The sequence below is a fragment of the Lethenteron reissneri genome, chromosome 49 (assembly GCF_015708825.2).
Source record: "Lethenteron reissneri isolate LAM-NWPU_2019-01 chromosome 49, ASM1570882v1, whole genome shotgun sequence".
Classification (NCBI taxonomy): Eukaryota; Metazoa; Chordata; class Hyperoartia; order Petromyzontiformes; family Petromyzontidae; genus Lethenteron; species Lethenteron reissneri.
In genome coordinates, this window is record NC_083827.1 from 7,227,818 (window position 1) to 7,252,762 (window position 24,945).

Here is a 24,945-nt window from a genome sequence, read left to right on the forward strand (position 1 = left end):
AGATTTAAGTCTACCCCTTTGCAAAGGCTGCACGTAAAAAAAAACAATTCTATAGTTACGCCTCACCAAATCACCCTCCATGCTCCCGATCCCATCACCTCTCAGAACCAAACAGAGGAGCCTCGTAGTACTTTAATGGGTGACACCAGGGCTTTTGACAGCTGTTGGAGGTATGTGGCTGCGAGGTGTGCGCTAGCAGCGGGTCGGCAGTACCGAGTGTCAACCACCCTTGTCTAATGCGTGGTGGGTTTTCTCCTGGCTTCTTTGGTTTTCTCCGCCACAAAGCCAAACACTCGTTCATGCCATCGCTCAAACATCCCATTCTAATGGAACGCTTTCTGGATAAACATTTGTCATTAAGCAGTGAACTTTCATCGACTTTCTCTCCGCATTCCAAGGCTACCCCGGCAAAGTATATTGCCGAGTGAGGTTTCCACAAAAGCGCTCGTGTTGTTGTTGTGCGGACTTCAACGCTTCGTAAATCGGCCAACTCTGTAATATTTAATTTCCCTCTCGTTTGTGCCCCAGTACTTCCATAGGCAAAAGTCACCGTTTTCACGGATCCGATAGTTGTGACCGTGAGCATTGTCTTGCTGTTTTTTCTGAAAACCCAGGCCTCTTTTCACCACTTCACACAACTCCTGATATTTATTTTCATGTCAGAATCAGAATATTTATTCTGGAGGAATCTGTTGAGCGACAAGGCTCTTTCACAGATGTCCAGTTGGGGCGGGTAAGAACGTTACATGTGTCCTTAATTTTTTTTTATTAGTTGTCCCAAGGAGTTATACCAGTTATACACATACTCGAGATTGAGTATAAGACGCACTTATTTTTGTCTGCACTTGAAAGCAAGAATTGGTTTGGGAGGTGTTCTTAAAATCCAGTAGGTGCGTGTGTGAGACCAGATTTGTGTAACGTTATTGACACTGGCCAGAAGTTGGGGTAGCGTGCGTCTTACCTCCCCGAGTGTCTTTTCAGGAGAATATGGCGATAAACACGGCAGCAGGCCGGAGTACTTGTGTAAAACTGGCCTTCGTAATGAAAAAGCAACATCGCATTACAATATACTACCTGCAATGACGTGGATCGGAAACATCGACAAAGACAACGAGAAATATAACAAAAAGATGGAAATTGCACAGAGGCCTGGACAGGTGTACGCTTGTAATTAAATTTAGAGACATAAAAGGGAGGACATGTATTACACAGCATACACAGGTTATCGACATCCTCCACACTCCTCTTCTTGGTTCTTTCGGTAAAGTCACGTAGAAGGGAAATAATAAAATAATAAAAATAAAACAATCAAATAATTCTCACGACGTTTCGGCCACAACGCAAGCAGCCGTCCTTAGGTGAAGAACAGCGTCATTCAGACGCTGTCTTTCCGACAGACCTGTTCTTCACCTGAGGACGGCTGCTTGCGTTGTGGCCGAAACGTCGTGAGAATTATTTTATTATGTTTTATTTTTATTATTTTATTATTTCCCTTCTACGTGACTTTACCAAAAGAACCAAGAAGATGAATCCTTGCAGTCACGAAAGCTTTAAATCGAAATCCTCCACACTGTTAAGAAATGTAGATGGGCTTCGTCAAGATGCCTCGCTAGAAGAGACAATGGCCAGCGGTCCCGACTAAGGAGATGGAATTGCAGGCAAAGGAGGGAAAAGGCCGAGAGAAAATCGCGCTGCGGGAGATGGGGCATTGAAATTGGCTCGTGTGCAGCAGCAGCAAAATGTATCGGTGGCATCGCAGGCCCGGCAGACGTCGGTGGCTTTGAGAGGCCTTCATCTAGCAGCGGAGATGTCGTGGCTAATGCTCACGATGACGATGAGGTTGGGAGAGCGTGCGATGATTTGGAGGCGAGAGGAACAGGCGTTTGTTTATATTTTGACGGACACGGTAGGAATAATGGATTATTATTAATGAGGCCCTATATTCTTCTTCGATGAAAATATCTCTGGGTCTCAAGATTTTTTTTCAGGAGGTTCCGGCATTGGAACAATGATTGATCAATTCCATTCATCAGTGTTTGGCTTGCACTAGCATATGCCGATAATTAACATGTTTTTGTCTCGTAAACAACAAGTTAAACAAAAGATGATTTCTCTTGGAGGGACACGGACAAAAAAAAATAACTATGTGCAGTGTGCATAGACGGCTTTGAAGACGGCTCAAGGTTGAAATGGTGATGTAAATTGTCGAATGAGAAATTGTGCAGTGCTTTTGAAAAATGTAATTCAGAAATCAAAATCAACGCAACCCTTGTACCTGAATAGGAACGTTTTCAGTCGGTGCAAATTGTGTGAGCGTGGATATTGCCCGGGGGTAGTGGCACACGCCCATAGGCCAGCACTGTTGAGACTAGGTTTGGTGGATCGTACAAATGCTGAGAAACTCCATTCCCCGTGTTGTGTGTCGTTGTGCCGTACACGAGATCGCCATGAGAAGGCGATAACAACAAAGTGTAGACTCGTATCATCCGTCCCTCCTGTGTGGGTCTAGAGTGTTGCCCTCCTCCTCCCCTTTGCACGCGTGGGTTTTCTCCAGGTGCCCCGGTTTCTTCCCACGTGTATAAACAATCATTTATTGGCTGAAAACATCTTAGAATAAACAGCGCTCCTGCGATTGGGCAATTAAATTGTTGGCACTGGCTCACCTGCCTGCCTGCCTTCCAGCTTGTCTGTGGTTTCTCAGCGATTGTGAGATGAAAATGTCTCAACCTATACGCTCGTGTTTTAAAACCAAACATTATTTAACGTTACAATTACGTAACGAAGCGTGGAAAGATGCGCATTTGATATTAGCAGCATCGAAAGAAAAATGTGGATTTGAGAAGAAATAGTTTTAGAAATGTCATATTCTGTTAAGAAAGTTGAGTAGGCTTGGGCAGGGCACATCACTAGAACACAATTGTAGCCAAAAAATATGGAACACTCCCGAGAGGACGACCACCGTGGAGATGGAGCGATATCAGCCCTCTGGCATTAGCACCGTGAGCCGTCATCCATTCGTGGATTGATCAGGGCCCGATGGCGGATTGAACGGCGCAACCCTCCCCCGCCCGCCTTGTTAGAAAACGGCCCTGCGGAAACGGCTGTCGCAGAACGACTTGGGAGGCTTCTTCAAGGGTCCTCTGGTCCACGCGTTAACGGTGGATTGACGCGAGAGCCGTTCGTGGAATCTGCTACACGGAACACGAGGTTGCGCGCGATCTTTTACGTCGGGGCCCGTCGAGAGTTTTCACGCGAAATAGATTCATGCCAGTGTTGGAATGGTCATGAAGTTGACCATTGCGATATGCCGCCGTCACGTGCACAGTGCGACGATTGTGAAATCCTTCCATAAAGTTTTCCAAGGTCCCTCCCTCCCCTCCCCTGTACTTTCTAAATATGTAGCAGCAGCAGCAACAACAACAACAATACACTTCATTGAGTGCCGTAGACGCTGAAATGAGCCGTTGGACAGCACTGAAATCTATTTGTGCTGTTGTCACTTGTGGTCACAGGTCCCTCTTGCGAAGGAGACTTTGGCGAGAGATATTGGGCGGCTGGGTGGTGTGCTTGTGCTTCAAGGCACCAATAAACGTCCTGGGTTCGATTCCCGACTCGGGCGCCTTACCTGTGTGGAATTTGTACGTTCTGTCCCCCGTTCTGTATGGGTTTCCTCGCAGAGCCAAAAAGACAAAACATCCGATGTATTATTTAGCAAAACATTCGGATGTAAAAAATGACCTGCAAATTACGTAATTGCGATCACACGTAGCAATATTGCCCCCTTACCACAGAGCACTTGGCAGAACCGTCCTGTAAGAGAGTTTCAGATTCGTTGAGGGCTTTCGCGTAAACAAGTGCAGTAATAATAATAAAAGTAAACAATCGTCATGACGGGAGCGCTCGAAGTGTGCGAGCCTGTCACGTGCGCCTACCGCGCTGTGCTGCATTGTGGGCAGCAGAGGGCAGTGCGAAAACCTTCCCCATTGTTGTTGTACTTTGCTGCTACCGTCCTGATGGGTCTGCTCTCCATCTTCACTCAACTGCACCGGCCAGAGCGTGGTGAAGTGTGTTGGAATAACCATCCACATGGCCGCATGGAATGGGGAGGCCCTTATTCAGCAGTGGAAAGGACAGAGGGTTTAAAAAAAAAATATGATCATCGTTAGAAATTACATGAATGTTTATTTGAGTCCTATGTATTTTTATTTTGCGTATGTGCAGATTAATGGACACAGGACTTCTCACCGATTATAGTCTGGGCCGCCGGTAGGCTGGAGCAGGCACTGGTCGACAGAGTAGGCACGTGACTTGTAGCGCCTACGGCCCATAATAGGCGCTTGCGAACGACACTTGCCCCAACAGTCTGTTGAAAGCTACATGGGGGGGGATCTTTGGCTTGTGCCCACCCGCAGGTACGGTGATGGTGCGCGCCGGCGAGCAGGGCCAGCTCTTCCTCATCCAGCAGTCGGTGCTGGCGCAGGCCGGTGGCGCCGCCCCCCACGCCGCCCCCGTGCCCCCCTCCCCCACCGTGGCCACGGTGGCGCACGCCCCCAGCCCACCGGCCGCCAGCCCCGCCACTCAACCGCAGCAGGGAGTGCGGCTGGCCGCGCTGCAGGTACCCGCGCTACCTTCGTCTCTCCGTGCGCCACCGCACTCGGCAACCATTAACCACCACCCAGACTTAAACAAAACAAGGTGATGCCCACAGAGCTGTATAGCTTATTTTTAAGAAGCGACCTGGCCACAAATGAAAGCTCAATGAAGTGGGCTTATCACGTGGACATTTATAGCAGCGGCAAGATACTCTAAACGCGTGTTTATAAGCCAGAGGACTCAGAGAAAAATACACACGCGACCACGGGGAGAGAGACACACAAACTCCAAATATACAACAGGTGTCAGGATCTGGATCGAATCCAAGACCTCCTGCATACCAGGCGAGGTAGTTAATATCTCGCCACCGTGGCGCCCACTCACCACCACTTCCGCCACCACCGTCGCCACTGAAAACCCAACCCGGGCTCTGTTAGCCCATGAACAGCGCAACTCTAGCCCAGTGTCATCAGCGCAAGGGCTCCATTCACCACGAGTGAGTGTGAACATATTCCGGGTGGGTGTCATGTGACACGGTACGGTCCAGGTGTCCAGCGGTAGCTGTGGTAAGGAAATAGCGGAATTTGGGAGGCCCGCCGATGTACGATGCGAGATGCTCGGCGTCGTTCGGCAGGAGAACGAGAGGCTTGGGGTCGGTCGACGTCGGGCACCGGGGTTTCGCGTCACTCTTTTTAACGTTTGCCCCGCTGCGCGTGCCCCGTGTCAAGATTGCATCGGTGACGCCGCCGGTGGGGGGGCACCCACGCTCGCCGCTGCCACGCCGGCCCCTCCCGCAGGGCCCGCTCTTCCCGCCAGCCAGCCTCCGCTCGTCTTCACGCCGGTACGCCCACACGGTGCCCTGCCACGCCTCCTCCTGCGGCCGTCTGGAACGCCCTTCCTTCCGATGTTAGGAAGTCACTAGGGCGGTGAACTTCTAAATCGTCTAGATTGATAACTCACTTCTTTAGAACTGATTTTGTGTTTAGTTTGATGTCCTTCTTCCACACGTATTATTAACATGGTTGGCTACGCACGGTACAAAATAAGTTGAACATAGATTTTATTTTGATTCCTACTTAAACGCATGCGTAGAAAACGTAAAATTATTCAACGATTTTATCCATATTTGTGCTATCGGAGTCATGTCACCAAACGGAAGTATCCATGTGAATCTTTTGCAGAGCAGTGTGCTACCCTCCGCATTCAGAGCACTCCACTCTGAAGTGGATATCACCTGAGATCCCTTCAAGTGCGCGTGTTTCGAGCAGCCGTCAGTGATTTGGCTGAGATCATAAACTCGTTATACTTGAGAAGCCGAATTAATTACCGACAGCTGAAACCCAGGTCTGAGCCAAAGTTCTCAGCAGTGCCGGTGTAAACAACTTTTGGTTGCCCCAAAATATTTTTTTCCCCTATGGTGTACGAACATGCGATTCCACTGGCAAACATGTTTCCATTTACTTATTTGTACCCACAGGGTTGGACCAGTGGGTTACGGGTAAGGCGTTAACAGTCAGGTTAAGGGTTAGCCGCTTACATTGGTGAGGGAAAAGTGAAAACCGTTCATGCGTTGTGAAAAAGTAAAACTACCAAAAAAGCAAAATAAGCAGCTGTTTCCAAAACAAGTTTGGAAAGCTATCTTCAAAAACATTCGCATGCAAATTGCACAACGCGCGAAGAAAGGTTACATTGCTGTAATAAAATAAGGGAGTACAAATATTCGTAAGCGGAACCAATATTCTTGAACATTAGTTACTGTGGGGGGGGGAATTAATATTCTGGGGGAGGGAACGTGGACAGTATGTGCCCTTGAAACAACGGGAGCGCTCATAAGGTGGCCCACACATATCCATGCTTTGAATAAAGAAAAATAGATTGTAAGAAAATGTTTAACTAACTCCCGGGATGTTAACTACCTTGCCTGGTGTCCAGGATGCCATGGCTTCGATCCCGACCCTTGACACCTGCCGTATATTTTGTGTGTCCCTCTCCCCGTGGTCACGTGAATTTTTCTCCGGCTCCTCCGGTTTTTCCCTCCACGTTTGGAAATATTTGGCTGCTATATATTTCCACGTGATAAGCCACTTTGTTGAGCTATCATTTGTGGCCAGGTCGTTTCTGAAAAAGAACTAGTTTTAATAGTTTAAAATTATTTCCCTGTACGCCATCTCTTCCTTTTGTCCGCTTGCGTGGCTCCCTCCCTCCCTCCCTATTCACAGGAGGTGATGGAGAACGTCAAGAAGTGCAAGAACTTCCTCTCGACGCTCATCAAGCTGGCGTCGTCCGGCCAGCAGTCGCCCGAGACGACGCGCAACGTCAAGGAGCTGGTGCAAAACCTCCTGGTGGGTGCAGTTGAATGCAAAGACCGCCCCCCCCCCTCCCCCGTGTATGGCCTCCACAGGTTGTTGGGGGCGAGAGTAGGCCTCGGCAAGGTAAGGTAAAAGTGTAAAAAATTAACCCGTAAAAACAAAGTTTTTCACTATAAATCCTTTATATGCGTGGCATCGGTTTTTATTTTATTATTGATTTCTGTTTTTCTTGAGTAAGAGTTTCATTTTTATCACATTGGTATTTTAAATTAAATATGAAATTTTTTTTTCCTAAAAAGTGGAAAAATTTTGAAAAAATTTTTCACGAAAATAAATTGTCACGCACAACGAGTCTGTGTGCAAAATGTCAGCTCGATTGGATCACGGGAAGTGGGTTAAAAAACGACCAAAAGATTTGCACGGTCGTAAGCGCGCAAGCAAGCAAGTGAACTTAATATAATGGATTTAAAAACAACGAGCCTACCTTTACCCTACCTTTTAACTTGCCACAATACAATCACTCTACCCTACCTTTTACCCTTTAGCAGGTAAGGTAAAAGATAAAATGCAACGAGCCTACCTTTTACCCTACCCTTTAGCTTTACCCCTTGGCATGTCGACACCTTTACCCTTTTACCCGGTAAAAAGGGTACAATTACCTTACCTTGCCGAGGCCTAGGTGAGAGTGCTGTTTTAACTCGAGACCGAATAGTCAGGGACAAGAATTTTCAATTGCAATGAAAAAAAAACACGCAAAAAAGAAAATCCCCTTTTGCCGAATGCGAGTTTGCGTTCGTTTTTTTGGTTGTTGATTGAGAGGGTGTGACCTGAGAGACGTAATGACGTGGCAAAGCCAATGGCCTCGCGCGCCGTCCTGCGAGTAGTTGCAAAGCGATCGGTGCCGAGTGATTGGCGGAGAGTGCTCGCGACAGCGCGTGCTTGGACGGCAAGGTGAAGAGAGCGAGAGAGAGAGAGCAAGACGGATAGACTGGGGATTTCAGGCCATTCACCTGGTGTCCGTTCGCGCGAACGGACAGCTGTCGAGGCCGGTCGGTAACGAAATTGATGGCGACCTTGTTGATAGTAGTGATGATGCTGGTGATGGTGATGAATTTAATGGTTGCGTGATGGTGATGATTATAAGGCGATGATGATGATCATGATGTTGGTAAAGGTATTGATAATACTATTAATGGTGATGGCTATAATTATGGTCGGGGAAAATGGTAATAATGATGATAGTCGTGACATCGATGGTGGTGGCAATATTGGTGATGATAATGGTGATAATGGTTATAATGGTTATGATTGTCGCAATGATGCATGTGTGTTGAACTTCTTTCGCACCATGATGATGATAATGGTGGTGATGATGATGACAATTGTGATGACAATTGGCGATGACGACGACAACAACAATTTGCGATTGTTGTCCAGGATGCCAAGATGGAACCGGAGGAGTTCACATCGCGGCTGCAGAAGGAGCTCAAGTCGTCGCCACAGCCCTACCTCGTGCCCTTCCTCAAGGTTTGTCCTCGCAGCCGACCCACGCAAAGCCGCGCGCAGAGACCCCGCGACACCACCGCGGCGCTGCGACGAGCACCCACGTGGTGTCGTGGCGGCCGTGGCACTTGAGACCGATGAGTTGGATGGGGTGGATCCGGTGGTTCTCACCGTGGTCGATGCCGGTTGGAGACCAGAGGTCGCAAACGGGTTTTGATTCCTTACCCGTACCCGGCCGCACCAGGGTCGCAAATGGGTAGCCGGGTGTCGGGTAGGGTACGGGTATCGGGTACCCGGTTGCGACCTCTGTTGGAGACACTGGAGCCGGCGACCGCTCAGAATCCTGCGCGTTAATTCTGGTTTCAGCCGCAGCGCTCGAATCATCGGCATCAGAGTATTTGTTTTTTATTTAAAGCTTTCGTGACTGCAGGGATTCGTATTCTTGGTTCTTTCGGTAAAGTCACGTAGAAGGGAAATAATAAAATAATAAAATAATTAAAACACGTGAAACATATTTTTTATATTAATATTATTTTATTATTTCCCTTCTACGTGACTTTACCGAAAGAACCTAGAATATCAGAGTATTTGTTTGTCCCGGAGGAATCCGAAGAGCTGTGAAGCTCTTTTTTGGCAGATGTCCAGCGGGGACAGATCATAAAGTTACAAGAACAAACGATACGACAATATCGACACTGGTCAACAAAAAAAAACATGTTTTTCTGGCCTGGACTTTTGCAGCTGTTTTAGACTAATTTCAGGGTGCTGATTCCAAATCTGATCTCAGATTTGCTCTATCACATTATTTTTATGCTATCGGCATACCCCATTTTCATTGATTTTACCCGAAATTAACCCTGTCACTTATGATTGCAAGTTGTTGCGAGTCAGTGACTGCTTTAGTGTTAAAACATGGTGCTGTATTTTTAGGATAGTGTGTTTATAATATCATTTTATGTAGATATCCACATTTATTTAACACTTTTCTTCTGCAGTTTTTATTGAAAATGCAATATTTAATATCTCAAAAACCTGATGTGATAGACTAAAACTGATGCCAGATTTGGAATCAGCACCCCAAAATTACATTAAAACCGTTGGAATACCTTATGTCAGAAAAAGTGTTGCAAAGTATAGGGAAACAAAAAGATGCCATTTTCAAGCGTAGTTATTGGTCTTGGTCCAGTCGCCCACGATTAACTTTTCAGATTGATTTTTAATTAGATTAAAGTGTCTTTTACTCAAATGAAAGACCAATTGGACGTGTACAAATCTATACGTCCTTATGAAAAAAGTGTTCTTGGACGTTCTTTACATTACGTCAAATAAGTGCGTTGAGGATGCAGTTGGAGAGTTTTTGTTTGAAATGAGCTTAGATGTGATGGATTTCATCCAATTACAGACGGTTAATTTCAGGGCTGTACAAACACAGATCACGGTGTATGACAGGTACACAAACAATTCCATGATGGCAAATGATAATGTACTCGCCTAACAGAATAAAATGGGGACATTTTTATTCGAGTTATTTTTGCTGCTTCTTAATGGAAGGCCTTGAACATACAACGTTTAAAGAAAAAAAAAATTAATTTAGTATGTTATCTCTGCGAATGGCTTATATTTCAGACAGGAATTACAACAGAGAGAGAACAAATGGATAACATAAAAAGGGCAGAGCAGGTAAAACAGACCAGGAGCCAAAGGCACCTCAGATTGACGCGGCTGGCTACGTACGGTGCGAAAGAAGTCCCACATACATCCACGCGTACAGGCACAGACGAGAGTGCAATAGAGACAAGACGTAGTTGAACAAGATGTTCCGTACAAGATAGCAAATACAGACAAAGACGGAGTAAATAAGACAACGAACATGATTGCGTATGCAAACAAGCTGGGAATAATAGACGAGAGACGAGATTTAGACCGGATGTTTGCGTACGAGATAGGAAGTACAAATGAGATAAGTAGAATTGTCGTCCCGAATCGTGACGGTTCACTCGGTTGCACTTGAGAAGCGTCGGTCGTTAAAATCCCAACCGCGGAGCGTCGTACGCCGCAGTGGCGCGGCAGACCGAACCCCCAGGAGCAGGAAGTACGCGCGAGTCGTTCGGAACAAACGTGTCTGTACAAGCGAGGTTAGAAGAAACATCTTCTATTCTCGACTTGTGATTGTGACGACAAATGGGTGACGAGGCACCGCATTGCCGTTGGAGTTGCAGCGTCGCTCCGTTGCTCTCCGGCGGCGGCGGTTCTCTCGCTCTCACCGATTCACCGAGGCGCGCCGGAGCGAATCCCGGCGCCGGGAACGATGGCTCATGCCGTGCCGGCGCGCTCTCTCGCAGAAAAGCCTGCCGGCCGTGCGCTACCTGGCGCAGAACCCGCAAGCGCCGACCCAGTCGGCCCCGCAGCTCAACGCGATCGGACCCCCGGCGACCTCGACCGGCGCCGCGCGACCCCTGGGAGCGCAGACGCACGCGGCGCAGGCACCGCTACACACGGTACGGAGGTGGTGAAGTGGTGGTGGTGGTATTGATGTGTTGGCAGTAGTGGTGGTATGGCTGTATGTATGTGTATGTTTGACTTCTTTCGCACCCTACGTCGCCAAACCGTGCTAATCGGAGGTGCGGAGGAACGACAGCTCAGTATGAACATCCGTGCTGAAATTAGTTTTCAATTTAAATTTAAAAGTGCATAGCTCCAGTGGCTTTCTAATATCGAGGGGAAGAGGGTTCCAGACAGCCACAGAAGCGCATCTGAAAGTGCACGATGCAGTCCACCGTCTTTGTTCGATGGTTAGACTGGTGATGATCCTGTTGATGGTCGTGGTGGTAGCGATGGTAGTCGTGTCGTAGTGACGGAGAGGATTGTGATCTTCGTGATGGTGGTGGTAAATATTCTCAAATTGACAGTAAAATTAAGTCACTGATTTACACCATTGGAACCTCATTTGCCAGTAAAAAATATTTGCAAACATGTTTGCAAACATGACTCCTTGTAAAAAAGGTGTCAGTTTTGTTGCCAGATAGAAGGGTAAAAAAACAATTCTCATATGTTTTACTGGCAAATGAGGTTCCAATGGTGTAAATGCTTACCCCCAGCTCTCATACTCTGATGGTGCATTGTCTTTGAGTTATGCGCCTTTTGGCGTCATCTGGTCCAACCCATGTGAGACTAGGCTCTAAGGAAAGCTGTCTCGGTGTGGACCAATCAATTTCAAGGACAGTGGATATATATTATCAGAGTTAAGTTTTTTGTTTGCATTATGGCTGCAGGTATTGTGGTCTATGCAAACATGACTCCTTGTAAAAAAGGTGTTAGTTTTGTTGCCAGATAGAAGGGTAAAAAACCAATTATCATAAGTCACTGATGTTTAGTTTATTTTGTTTAACCAGGTGGGAACTCAAGCAACGAGCGTTAGGGAAATTATTGCTATAATATGAATATCATTCGAATTCTTCAAATATGGCAAATCTGGACCCCGACGCCGACTCGATAGGTCACTCTTGCGAATGACATCGGGGGCATCCGTAACATCCACTGGGGAAACATTATGTGACTGGATACTACACCCGCAAGAATAAGCAGGGCGGCCGCTGGATTTGAACGGTGAACCTCTGCAACAAGCGGCGAACTTGCTCCAGCTAGGCCTTGTCACGAGCCATGATGATGGTGGTGGTGGTGGCGGCACCGGCAATTATGGGGAGAGCTCACGGCCGCTGTATCCGTGTTGATATGCTTGCGTTGATACGTTTGTGTTTTGCTATTCGTGGTGCTGTTGGCACTCGTGGCAGTGATGGGGATAACGGTGGCGGTGGTGGTGGCGGTGGCTGCAGCGATACTGGTGCTCCCATTGTTTCGTGTAGTCGAACGCGCGTCAAGAATCAATGGCGATATTTTCGCATTGCTCTGCTCTATCTATCCTGTCTCTGGCATTTAAAACGAATTTGCTGGTTTATTAATAGATGCCTATTGACAGAATTCTCCCCAGTGATCTCATTATCTTAACAAGGGTGTAATGCGGTGTGTGTGTGTGAGCATGTGTGTACGTGAGTGTTAGGCATGTGTATGGGTGTTTGTATGTGTGTGTGTACGTGTGGCGGTTAGCGCTTCGCTTCGCTACAAACCCGGCGGCCCGAGTTTGATTCCCGCTCATGGCCAACACCAGTGACGAATATCTGAACCTGTCCTGGGCCTCCCCTAGGTCGATTCAGCCTCAGATGAGTCCCTGGTGCGGTGTGCGAGGCCACCGACGCCCTCGTGTGCCGTGCTGGCCTCCGTAGGTGCTCGCTTAACGGCGCATGCCCCGTGACCGTCTGTTAAGGCTCTACGGGGGATGGGGGGGGATCTTTTGTCTTTGTGTTGTAGGTTCTGACGACGCAGCATGGGGGTGGAGTGAAGCAGATTGTGCTGCAGTCGCAGGCTCGCGGCAGTACACACATCAAGCCCGGTGAGCAATGCGCTCGGCGACCTACGATTCACCCCCCGATCCATCGATCGGTGATCGTAAACTGGATCGGGACTTCCGGCGGGCGGCACGTATATCTGGTGAACGAGTCGTCAGAGCGTCCTCGACAAACGACGTGAATAAGTGTCGCCAGCACTCGCTCGCTTGCCGGCCGGACTACGTTAGCTCATTCCTCATCCGTTTGATGTCCTTACACGGGCTCTCTGAACTCGATCTACCCTTGTTATGCTGCCACTTCTATGGAACAGAAGAAGATTGGTTCGCTCGTCTGGTTTGGCTCGATGCGCGATGCTCCTTCACTCGTTGAATTTCTGCCTTCCGACGAGGCGCCTAACGATCGATTGAAAATCGTTTGCCGACTTTTTGTTCAAATGATTTCTCACCTCCACGGTAACTGAGATTACCTACGGTTTACGCAAATTGCACCCGAATTTTGCATTTCTGGCAATGGAGGTGGCAGAGGGCACTGCAACAACATCCACCGTTGTACCATACTCCTATGGTTCCTCTTCTACGCTCCCCGCCGCCACCAACTTGCGTCGACCTGCAGGGTCATATTATAACAAGCCCACGGTCCACACAGGTGCAGAGAGGCTCTCACCTAGCAGTGGATAAACAAAGTGGCTGCACATGCTGTTCAAGTTCAACTCTGTCCCGTAGAGTAACACGTGTTGCCGTTTCCATATTATATCCCTAAAGTTGACCTTTATGCTCTTCCAAAGTGTTTACTCGGTCCCGTTGACCCTTTTCCGATGACGTGTACGTCATCAGTTTTTCTTCCGACTTCCGTTGCAATTGCGTACGTTTGCGGCAGCGGCACGGATTCAATTCGAAATGGAATCTAAATCGATTCCGAAAGGAATTGGAAGTTAAGGGCCATACGGGGTGGGCAGTGGGGCACAGTTTGGCATCGGCTGTAATGGAGTGCGGTGGTCGTGTCGCTACGGTTCTCTGCGGTGAGTACGGTCCACGGTCTTTAACAAACAGCGGCGCTATGCCTCTCGAAATAAAATGAAAGCCGAGCCGCCCTCTTTGCGCGTTTCTGAGATTCGGCAGTGAATGGAACAAACACCCTGCAACTTGCGGACGTCATCGGAACGGCAAAGGGTTAACAGCCCGCGGTGCTGACGCGGTACCCGTGTTTGACCCCGTTGCAACCCCTCTCCCCCCATCCCCCACCAGGCACGGTGGTCAAGACTCAGGGCCCTGCTCTCATCAGGCCACCCCCCACAGGCGTGCCGGGAGCCACCGGGCTGCAGGCATCGGCGAGCCAGAAGGGGAAGATGAAGGATCCTGGGGGCGGCACTTTCAAGTAGGGGGACCCTTACGCATGCAAGCACATGCACGCACACGCACGCACGCACATGCACGCACGCACATGCACGCGCATGCACGCGCACGCACGCGCACGCACGCACATGCACGCACATGCACGCACACGCACATGCACGCACGCACGCACATGCACGTACGCACATGCACGCGCACATGAATCAGCATGCCTGCTCGGAATCTGAATTTTATTTCAGTTGGTGAGACCCCCATTGAGCCAAGCAGCTCTGTTACACGGACGACCGCAGCTCAAGACCGTCGGCAGTGGCAGCGGTTGCGAGGCGTTGCAGTTACATAGAGTTGCATGGAGATCTGTAGAGTTACATGGAGAACCATGGAGTTTCATGGACATTCATAGTTACATAGGGACAAGACCCTCAGCAGTGGCGGAAGCGACAGGACATTGCAGGGTAGCAATATGCAAAGTATCCAGAGCACAGACACGTCGCAATAATCATTGCACGTAGCAACAATCACCGTGGCAGGACCCACCCGCAAGAGTTGCGAGGCTTTGGTGAGCCCTTCCCCCTGGGTAAGCAAGTCGCGAGTCTCCCCTTCTCTATCCCCGTCCCTCGCTCCCCCTCCCTCACCAGGGACGATGACGACATCAACGACGTCGCCTCCATGGCGGGCGTGAACATCAACGAGGAGAGCGCACGCATCGCGGCCACGGGCTCCGACACGGTGGGGACGCAGATCCGCTCGTGCCGTGACGAGGCCTTCCTGTCGGCAGGGCCCCTCCAGCGCCGCCTGCTCGACATTGGTGAGAATGCGGCACAAGCGAGCGGATGCACAAAGACAAAGATCCCCCCCGTACAGCATTAAGAGACTATCGGGGCAAGTGCTGTTAGCGAGCGGCACCTGTGAAGGCCGCCACGGCGCACACAAAGGGATGGGTGGCCAGCACCACGCCCTAGTGGTGATGTTTGCACGCAGCACCGGGTACTCGTTTTGGGGCTGAGTCGACCCAGGACCGGTTCAGATAATTAATCGTCACCGGTGTTGGCCTTGAGCGGGAATCGAACTCGTGTCGCCAGGTTCGTAGCGCAGCGAGCGAACCGCTACACTACCACTCCCCTACCGCTCCCCACGGACACAGATGCATGGCCATGACTCGCCCAACCGGTAGCACGCCTTTAGCAAGCGAAGCTCCGTTAAGATCGACCGATTGGACTCGCGGGTGCGGTCGTGGTGATGGCGGGCTTGGTGACTGGCACTGGTGGTGGAAGGTGGTGGTGGTAGTAGAATTGGTGGTTATGATTTTCATTATTTGGCTGCTACTGGTGGCGGTGGTAATGATTGGCCCGTTAGCGGTTGTGACACGGCAGCAGGGTGAGGCGTCGTGCGTTAGCGAGCACCCGTTTGGCCAAGTCGCCCGACGTGTGATTGCCGGGGAGTAGTGTGGGGTCGGCACGGAACACCCGGATATTGTCGTCTCCCCGGTGCTGGTGGTGAGGGCAGAGCATCCAGGTACAGTAAAACCTTGGATTGCGAGCATAATTCGTTCCGGAAACGTGTTTGTAATCCAAAGCACTCGTATATCAGTTGTGATCACGTGACGCTGGGCAGACAAAGCGTATACACGTACTACTCGTATTGCAAGACCTCGCTCGTTTATCAAATTAATATTTATTTTAAAATGTTGCTCGTCTTTCAAAACACTCGCAGACCAAATTACTCGCAATCCAAGGTTTTACTGTGTTTCGGTATACTCTGGTGGCAATTCCACATTCTTTTGACAGGATCCAGGCTGTGAGTTAAGTGACGAATGTTGAGTTACCACTAGATGGTGCAGTCTCACCATGTAGAGCTCACTTTCTCTACCCCGGGAAAATGATGATGACGATTGACTTTGGGCGTGTGTTGGTGGCAGTGCTGGTTGTGATGAAAATTGTGGTGGTTGTAGTGATAATGTTTATATTGGTGGTGATGATAATGAAGATATGGGTGGTGGTGGTGGTAATTGACATGAGATCGTTGTGGTAATTGGGCTGCTGTCTGTTAGTGGTGATGGTGGTAATGATGATGAAGTTGATGTTTATGATTCTGGTAGCGATGGTGATTTGGGATGGTAATGGTAGTGATATTGATCATGGTGATGTGGTTCTGCATACAGGGAGTTGTGTCAATTAGATTGTCTCTGATTGAGCTAATTTCTAGAATGTGCGTGCGTGTACGTGTGTGGTATGTGTGTGGTATGTGTGCGGTGTGTACGCGTGCGTGTACGTGTGGTGTGTGGTGTGTGTGCGGTGTTTACGCGTGCGTGTACCTGTGTGGTGTGTATGGTGTGTGTGCGGTGTGTACGCGTGCGTGTACCTGTGGTGTGTGTGCGGTGTGTACGTGTGCGTGTACCTGTGGTGTGTGTGCGGTGTGTACGTGTCAGGCCGGCGGTACGGCGTGACGGAGGTGCCTGCGGACGTGGTGGGGTTGGTGTCGCACGCGGCGCAGGAGAGGCTCAAGAACCTGGTGGAGAGGCTGAGCGTCATCGCACAGCACCGCACGGAGACGTACAGGGTGAGTGCACCGCACCCAGACGATCGATGTGCACTGAACTGCCCTGCTCCCGTATTCGCCCACACACTCGCCGTCAAACTCACTCGTCCTCTCACCCGCATACTCCTCGCCTGTGCAATCCCCCCCTCCCCTACTCGCCCGCACGCACGCCCGCAGGACTCGGACGACTCGGAGCAGATGAGCGACGTGAGGTCTCAGCTGAGGTTCTTCGAGCAGCTCGACCGCCTGGAGAAGCAGCGCAAGGATGAGCAGGAGCGCGAGATTCTACTCAGGGCGGCCAAGGTTGTTGCTCTCTTGATGTTGGCGTGGAGAGATGTGGGGCGTGGGGTCCGGATACGAGAGTAAAACCTCTCTATCTCGCTCTCTCTCACCAAGCCGAATTGTAGTCAGACAGAATTTGGGGTGAGCCTGAAAGTCACCACGAAAGAAACGATAAGGAGATCAACCAAAAGCCTACGACCGGAACACTGCACGACAGAGGGTGTGCGTATGTTTGCGAGAAATTCTAAAGCTGCGTTGTTGCTTATCCTTTGTATGCAATCGGGTGAACCCGTGCCCTTGGATGCCACAGGCTCTGCGAGGGCATTCTCTCCTGCGCGTGCTCTCTCTCTCTGTCTGTGATACTTGACCAGAGTCAATGAGGAACCCTTTTTTATATATATAAAGTTTCGCTGACTGGCACGCGAGCAGACAAGTTGCGCGGTGGTGACGTCACCCACAACCCACAGCGTTGAGCCGGCTTCGTGCGTCACCCTGACATAACTCCCACTCTCTACTCCGGCCACAGATACCGCACAAATGCGCGGCAGCTGTAGATTTTATATATATATATATATTTTCAGGGCGGTGTTATTGACACACCTGTTCCATATATATTATTATACTGGGGGTTGTCCATTTACGGCCTTCGGCTTGGAAAGTCACGATTAAACATTGAACACGAACGACGCATTCACGCAAGCACCCGATGCTCCGTTTTGAAGTAAAAAAATTAAACATCTTTTAATTGTGTTATGTTTTGAATTGGATAATTTTATTTCTTCATTAAAAGCTTACATCATTTTACATCTGGAAGACTTAATTGAAAAGGACATTTCGTGTGAATTTTCTCTCGTCGTTAAGTAGATGGCCTTGCCGGGGGTTCGGTTCGATGCGGACTTTCACCTGTTTGGGATTGCGGGATCGAGATAAGGCGACACAGAGCTAGCCGTGCGAGAAGACCGCCGTCTGCAGTTCGATTCCAACGTAATCGAACGTCTGTCCCTGCGCCTCCGTCGTTCATGCAGGGGGCGCGTAGGTTTGCAGCGCCCCCTGCATGAAAGCGACGGAAAATGCAGCGTTCATCACAGATTGATAAAGTTGTGTGCTTATATAAGAGTTATATACGCGTGTAAAGTGTGTGTGAAACGTCCAACCATTCGGCCGTCAGGCGTTCACTACGCCGATGACCCAAGCTGACGCCGACCACTGCTCTCTGACCCAGGAGCGGTCCTGGCATCGGGCTTACGGGGTCATGGTCGGGGTCAAGGTCGGGGTCGTTTGAACGTCGAGGTCACGCAAGGCGACGTCGACTTCGGTGACAGGGCCCCCCCGGCCAATGTAACTCCGGCTGTCGCTTGCACACGACGCGGGGTCTCTCATGCTGGTGCTCCGTCTCTGTCTGTCTGTGTCCCTCCCTCTGTCTCTCCCTCTCTGTCTGCAGAGTCGGTCTCGACAAGAAGACCCAGAACAAGCCCGGCTCAAGCAGAAAGCAAAAGAGGTATAAAGATCCCTCGTATAGCCTTAACAATTTTTAGGGGGCAAGTGCTGTTAGTGAGCACCTTTTTGAAGGCTGGCACTGTGTGCAAGGGGGGGGGGAGGGGTGGGGTGGCCACCACCACCACGCCCAGAGTGACCGGACACGATTCGCACGCACGGGGGGGAAACACCCCCATCCCATACAGAAGGGGACGGGTGATCCTCGTCTGCAATTTTCCGCGCCGCGTTCTCCTGGCGAGCCATAGTACGGCACCTTGATGATGCCCACGGGATGATCCACCAACCTTCGCCGCCAGCGGCTGGCTTACAATCTACCGCCGCCCGGCCGAGGTCGCAACGATCGCAGCGCGACGGTGGCGGCTTTCAACGAGTGAACGACACCACCAGACTCGCACAAATGACCCCCCCCTCGCCTCCTGACCCGTCCGCCTTTCTCTCCCTCCCCTTCCTCACCCATAGATGCAGCAAGCGGAGCTGGCTCAGATGCGCCAGCGAGAAGCGAACCTGACGGCGCTCGCGGCAATCGGGCCACGCAAGAAGCGGAAACTCGATTCGCCAGGGCCGGGCACGCCGGGGGAGGTGGGGGGAGCGTGCAACTCGCACCGTCACGCGTGTACAAAGACAAAAGATCCCCCCCCCCCCCCCAGGGAGCCTTAACAGGCTGTTGGGGCAAGTGCTGTGGTCAGCACCCTGCCCGGCACCCTTTGTCACCCGGCCAGTGCTGATGTTTACTCATCGCACCAGGTACTCGTTTGAGTCGACCTATGGCAGGCGCAGGACAGGTTCAGAAATTCGTCACTGACTTTGACCGTGAGCGGGAATGGAACCGGATTTCTATAGCCCCGCGAGCTAAATGATACGCCAAACCTCCCCACTGTAGTACACACAACAACAACAACAACCACTAAGGTTTACACCATTGGAACCTCATTTGCCAGTTAAAAATATGATAATTGTTTTTTTACCCTTCTATCTGGCAACAAAACTGACACCTATTTTTACAAGGAGTCATGTTTACATAGACCACAATACCTGCAGTCATAATGCAAACAAAAAACATAACTCTGATAATGTGCACTGTTCTTGAAGTTGATTGGTCCACACCTGAGACAGCTTTCCTTAGAGCCTAGTCTCCATTGGTGTTGGACCAGATGAAGCCAAAAGGCGTACAACTCAAAGACAGCGCACTATCAGAGTATGAGAGCTCGGGGTAAGCATTTACACCATTGGAACCTCATTTGCCAGTAAAAAATATGATAATTGGAATCAACTTCAAGGACAGTGCACATTATCAGAGTTATGTTTTTTGTTTGCATTATGACTGCAGGTATTGTGGTCTATGTAAACATGACTCCTTGTAAAAATAGGTGTCAGTTTTGTTGCCAGATAGAAGGGTAAAAAAACAATTATCAACCACTAAGGTGTCGGTGACTTCACAGCGCTTGTGCCAGGCTGTGTGTGAACTTTAGTGCCACTGAAGTGTCGGAACGCCCGCTGGCGGGAGGTCACGGGACAGACCCAGGTGCCGTGGGTTGACGCACTGAGATGACTGGCCGATGCACCACCTGTGCTCCCTACTAAACGCAGACGCGTACACACGCGCGCAAATAATTGTACACATGCAACAACAACAACCGCCATTCACCACTACGTGGCGGTGACGTTACCACGGCGCTTGTGCCAGGCTATGTGCCACTTTAAGGCCACGTGAAGTGTAGAACGCCTGCCGGCAGGAGATCACAGGACAGACCCAGGTGCCGTGGGTTGACACACTGAGGTGGCTGGCAAGATGCACCGCCTGTGCCCCCTACAACACACTGCACTTGAGAAACCCGGTTTATTCACGGTTGGGCAGCTGAAATCCGGATTCGAACTCTGGATCTCAGCGGTCGGTGCCAGCTCACAGTCTCCAATCGGAGTCAAATCTCCACGCCGTCCGTACCGCCATCTCTGCTCGCGGGGGTCTCGGTGACCCGGCATTCATCTTCGCCATTCGACCTCATCGCGATCGCTGCCAACCTTCAGTAGCGCAGCTCACTGCCTAGTTCCACGTTCGTGCGTTGGCCTCGCAGCGTTCGTACAAGGCGAACCTGCAGGAGGCAGTGCAGAATCGGTTGGGTGGATTTGTCGTAAGGTCAGGGTTCAGTTTGACCCTACAAAACCATCGCAGTGGGTGTTTCCCCCCCCCTCCACCCCCCGGAAACTCTCATTTCCTTGCCCACGCATACAAAAAGTAAATATTAAAGCTATACAACTACATTTTGTTGAAGCATTTGTTGGCAAATGCGCTGCGAACCCGGCGATCCCCGAGTTGGATTTTCCGGCCACGGCTCGGGTCATCGGCGAGTGGAATCTAAACGGGTCCTGGGCTCCTCCTGACTTTGGCAGCGCGCACTGAGACTGGCGTGGTGAGGTACGGTCAAACGACTCCCACAGAGCCACACGGCCGTGGCGAAGCCTTCATCCAGCAGTGGATCGGCTCGGGGGAGGGGGGGGGTCTCCTCGTGGGCGAGGCATTACGTCTCGTACCGACGCGCCGTCGCTTCGGAGCGATCCGCACGGTCGCGGCGTACGCGCGCTACATGCGGCGGTGGTGGTGGTGGTGGTGGTGGCGGCGGCGGTGGTGGTGGTGGCGGTGGCGGCGGCGGCGGTGGCGGTGGTGGTGGCGGTGGTGGTGGTGGTGGGGACACGAGAGTGATGTTTTACCTCCGTCTCTCCAGGCCGGGGGTGGGGGGCCCGGCGCTTCGTCTTCCGGCGGCACCGGCGCGGCGGGAGGCAGCGGCGGGGGGGCGGCGGAGGCCGTCGCGGGGCCCGGCGGCGGCGGTGGCGGCGGCGGCGGCGGCGGCGGCGGGGTGCCGGGCACGCCGACGAGACCGTCGCAGCGAGCGCGCTTCACCAGGGTCAACCTGCGCGACCTCGTCTTCTTGCTGGAACAAGATCGCGAGACGGCGCACTCGCGCGTGCTGTACCGCGCGCAGCTCAAGTGACGCTCGCTTTACGTCTCGGGCCGCCGACGAGGGCGAGGGGTGGGGGGGCACAGAGAGACAGAGAGATCGGAGGCGCCGAGATCGCCCCCCCCCCCCTCCCCGACGCCCCGGGTGCTGGAATCTAACCGGGTCTACCTCCCGGTTTGGCGGGGACCGGACCGGGCCGCGGTCGGTGTTTTGGGCCCTTCCCCTCCGCTTGGAGCGGAAGTTTGACTTGCACGGCAGCGGACGGCTTGCGAGGATGACGGTGGCCGACGTGCAACGTCGCCTCGGCTCAAGGAGAGAGAGAGAGAGAGCGGACGGACGGACGCCAGTTCCTCGCACTGGTCAACCCGGGACCGCACCGACACATGGAACGTGACTCGTCGACCGACCGAATTGACTGACCGACAGACCGACCGCTCTTGCGAGAGAGCGAATGACCGACTTGCCGACCAAACGAATGACCGACGGAGCGACTCGCCTCCCCCCCCCCCCCCGCCAACCGTTTGACCCACATGACCCATCGAACGAACGACCAGCCGACCGAACTAACAAACGACCGACAAATGCCCGAACGACGACAACGACCAGACCCCCCCCACTAACCGATCGACCGCGAGACGCCAAATTGAGGCAGCTCGCAAAAAACGCGGTTCTTACCGAAGGGCTCCCTTCCGTACACACGTAGCCGCCCCCCTCACCCCACAGAACCAATGAATGGTGGCGAGGGTGGAGAAAGGGGGGCCTTGCCTCTAACCGCAACCCCCGAGTCACCGCCATCCGCGCCCCACCCCCCCTCCCCACCGCCTACCAGCACCCCTCCGACGCTATAATCACGCGCGGTCAACACGTCGCGAGGTTTTTTTTTTAATCGCCAGAGGTCTTGTTTGTTTGTGCGTGCGTGCACGCGTGTCCATCTGGTGCGGCGTTTGTGTGTGTTTTTTTATTTTTTACACGCACCGGTTCGTATCGCTCGCGGCGTCGAGACTCGTGTACACGACCTGCAGAGGGACAGGAAATGAAAAACAATTGCACTTGACCTGTGTGTGTGTGTGTGTGCCGTCAGGAAAAAAAAGAGGGCTCGTTCTTGTGTAGTAAGAGGGCCCCCCCCTTACGCCCCCTTCACTGCCCGCGCGCGCGCGTGCGTTGTACATTGTGTGTATGTGTGTGTGTGTAAATACGAGGCGAGGACTTTAATACATGTGGTGTTTATAAATGAGAATTTGAGAAGTGGTATTTTAATAGAACTTTGAACCAGCGGCACGCGAACTGAGAAGTCGGGAGTACGAGATATATATACGAGTCTTGTATGCATTTTATAAGAAAAAAATATCCTAATAACTAAGATTCTTTATTTTCAATAATTTTTTGCTCTAAAGTAAATATTGTCTACATTTATTTTCACGGTGTGCGTAGTTTTTTTTTTCTTCTTCTTCCGTGTCGTACATTACAAAGAGAGACGCAAAAGGGGTCGGGGGCCCCGTGTTGCCTCGTAAACAGTGGCACACGGAGGAGGATGGGTGGGACAAAACACCACGCGCGCGCACTTTGTCGGGGAGCGGTGGTGGCGCAGGAGATGTTGGCAGCACTCCGCTGTGTGAACTCCGTGACCTCGGGTTTGATGTCTGGCCACAGATATCTCACCACCGATACCGGGCCAAACCACATGCGTGGTGATTGTCAAACTACGCGCCACCCCCCCCACCATGATCCACACGGTGGTGTGGGGAGGCTTTCATCCAGGAGTGGATTGAGAAAGGGCTATAAATTATTATGAAACTGTGCGCACAGCATCATTTTAACATTTTTTAAAAATACAAAATTGATAGCTTTGTGATACAAAATAAACCTTTTTCTACCAATTAAATTTTATTTAAATGCTATATTTGTAATCTTTAAATTTTTTTATACTTTCCTGTCCATTTAAATGTTTATTGTATTCAAGGCAGGTACGTCATGCAATTTTATTAACACCAAATTTTTAATGTATTTTTTTTTATTGCTTCCAAGTTTGTTTTAAAACGACACGGCTCACTTGTCAGCAGAAAACTCTAAAATGATGGCTATGTTGTGAACAAAACGCATTCTTGTTCTATTTTGTAAAATGGATCGGATAATTTGCGAATATAAATTTTACACATTTCGTCCATTCAGTATATATTTCAAGCAGCTGTATATTTAAAAAAACATCTATTTGGTGGGGAATAAATAGAACGTAGGTGTTGGCAAAGGAAATACAAAGATATTTCTTAAATAGGTCCTGACAACGTAATGATTGTGGGCAATCTTCCACATGTTCGTGCTGCAGATGATGGTCATTCTAATGAAGAACTTCGCTCATTTCTGCTGCGAATGATAATCAATTATCGATGATGATGATACATGGCTACCCACGATCATTCTTCTGCAACTGACGATGTTCCGCTCCTACTGATGGTGATATTACCTATGACGAACGGTGGAACATACGCCACCACACCCTCCCATTGTGTTGATTAAAAAGGGACCTCGTGAAAGCGTTGGCAACCAAAGGACATTTCCACGGCAGAGCAGATTTGAGAACGCGTCGCTCTCTTCGGCTGGCTAAGCAGGCCAAACCTCACGGCCAGACACACCTACTACGACTGGCACATACAAGGTCCCCCGTATAGCCTCCACAAGGCTTTTTTTTGGGGGGGTGGGAGTCACATTATTTTTTTTATCCAGCACAGAAACGAAGGTTGCGTGGGGGGTGGGGGCAAGAACGACACCCGGCCCGTTTGTGTGTCGCATTTTAATGCCGAGTCAACCTAAACGGGAGTGCCAAGGACTGGCTATGCATTCGCAGTGCGCCAACCACGGAACCACCGCTCCCTCGCACACAAACACATTCCTAGACAACCTATGCGCTACATACAAAGACAAAGATCCCCCGTGTTGACTTAACAGACTGTTGGGCAAGTGCGTTAGCGAGCACCTATGAAGGCTGGAACGGCACACGAGGGGGTGGGTGGCCAACACCACCGCCTTTGTCTCCCTAGTGGCGATGTTACACACCGCCCAGGTACTCATTTGAGGCTGAGTCGACCTAGGGGAGGCCCACGATCGGTTGAGATATGGGTCACTGGTGGTGTTCCGTGACCGACCTGGAACCCAGGAGAGTCGTGGTGCAGTGGCTTGGGCACGCATTTATCGCTTTCAACTAATTGGCTGTGTCGGGTGGTGGAGGGTTACGACACAAACATTTATACTTACGCGATCTAACCCCAAAACCCCCCTTTATTATGAATAATATCGTGTCCGCGAATGCCTACAACGCGTTAAACTAACCCCGATTAAGGTCACTTGTGTTGTCAATTGAAATTCTACATACACAACAATGACAACAACAACCGCCATTCGCCACTAAGTGGCGGTGACGTCACCACGGCGCTTGTGCCAGGCTAGGTGCACGTTGAGGCCACGTGAAGTGTCGAACGCCCGCTGGCAGGAGGTCACGGGGCCAGACCCCAGCAGGTGCCAC

General features: G+C 50.8%; 1 protein-coding gene across 1 annotated transcript; it reads left to right on the plus strand.

Annotated features, from left to right (window-relative positions):
• The first annotated feature begins 3,630 nt into the window (after positions 1-3,630).
• On the plus strand, positions 3,631-22,859 carry LOC133354920 (transcription initiation factor TFIID subunit 4-like). Its single transcript, XM_061572109.1, has 13 exons — positions 3,631-4,615; positions 5,322-5,434; positions 6,813-6,935; positions 8,340-8,429; positions 10,748-10,903; positions 12,771-12,852; positions 14,053-14,182; positions 14,796-14,965; positions 16,586-16,716; positions 16,873-16,998; positions 18,419-18,475; positions 18,934-19,053; positions 21,195-22,859. Exons 1-13 carry the CDS (start codon positions 4,378-4,380, stop codon positions 21,459-21,461), a joined length of 1,803 nt encoding a protein of 600 aa, XP_061428093.1. The 5' UTR covers positions 3,631-4,377; the 3' UTR covers positions 21,462-22,859.
• The last annotated feature ends 2,086 nt before the right edge of the window (positions 22,860-24,945 follow it).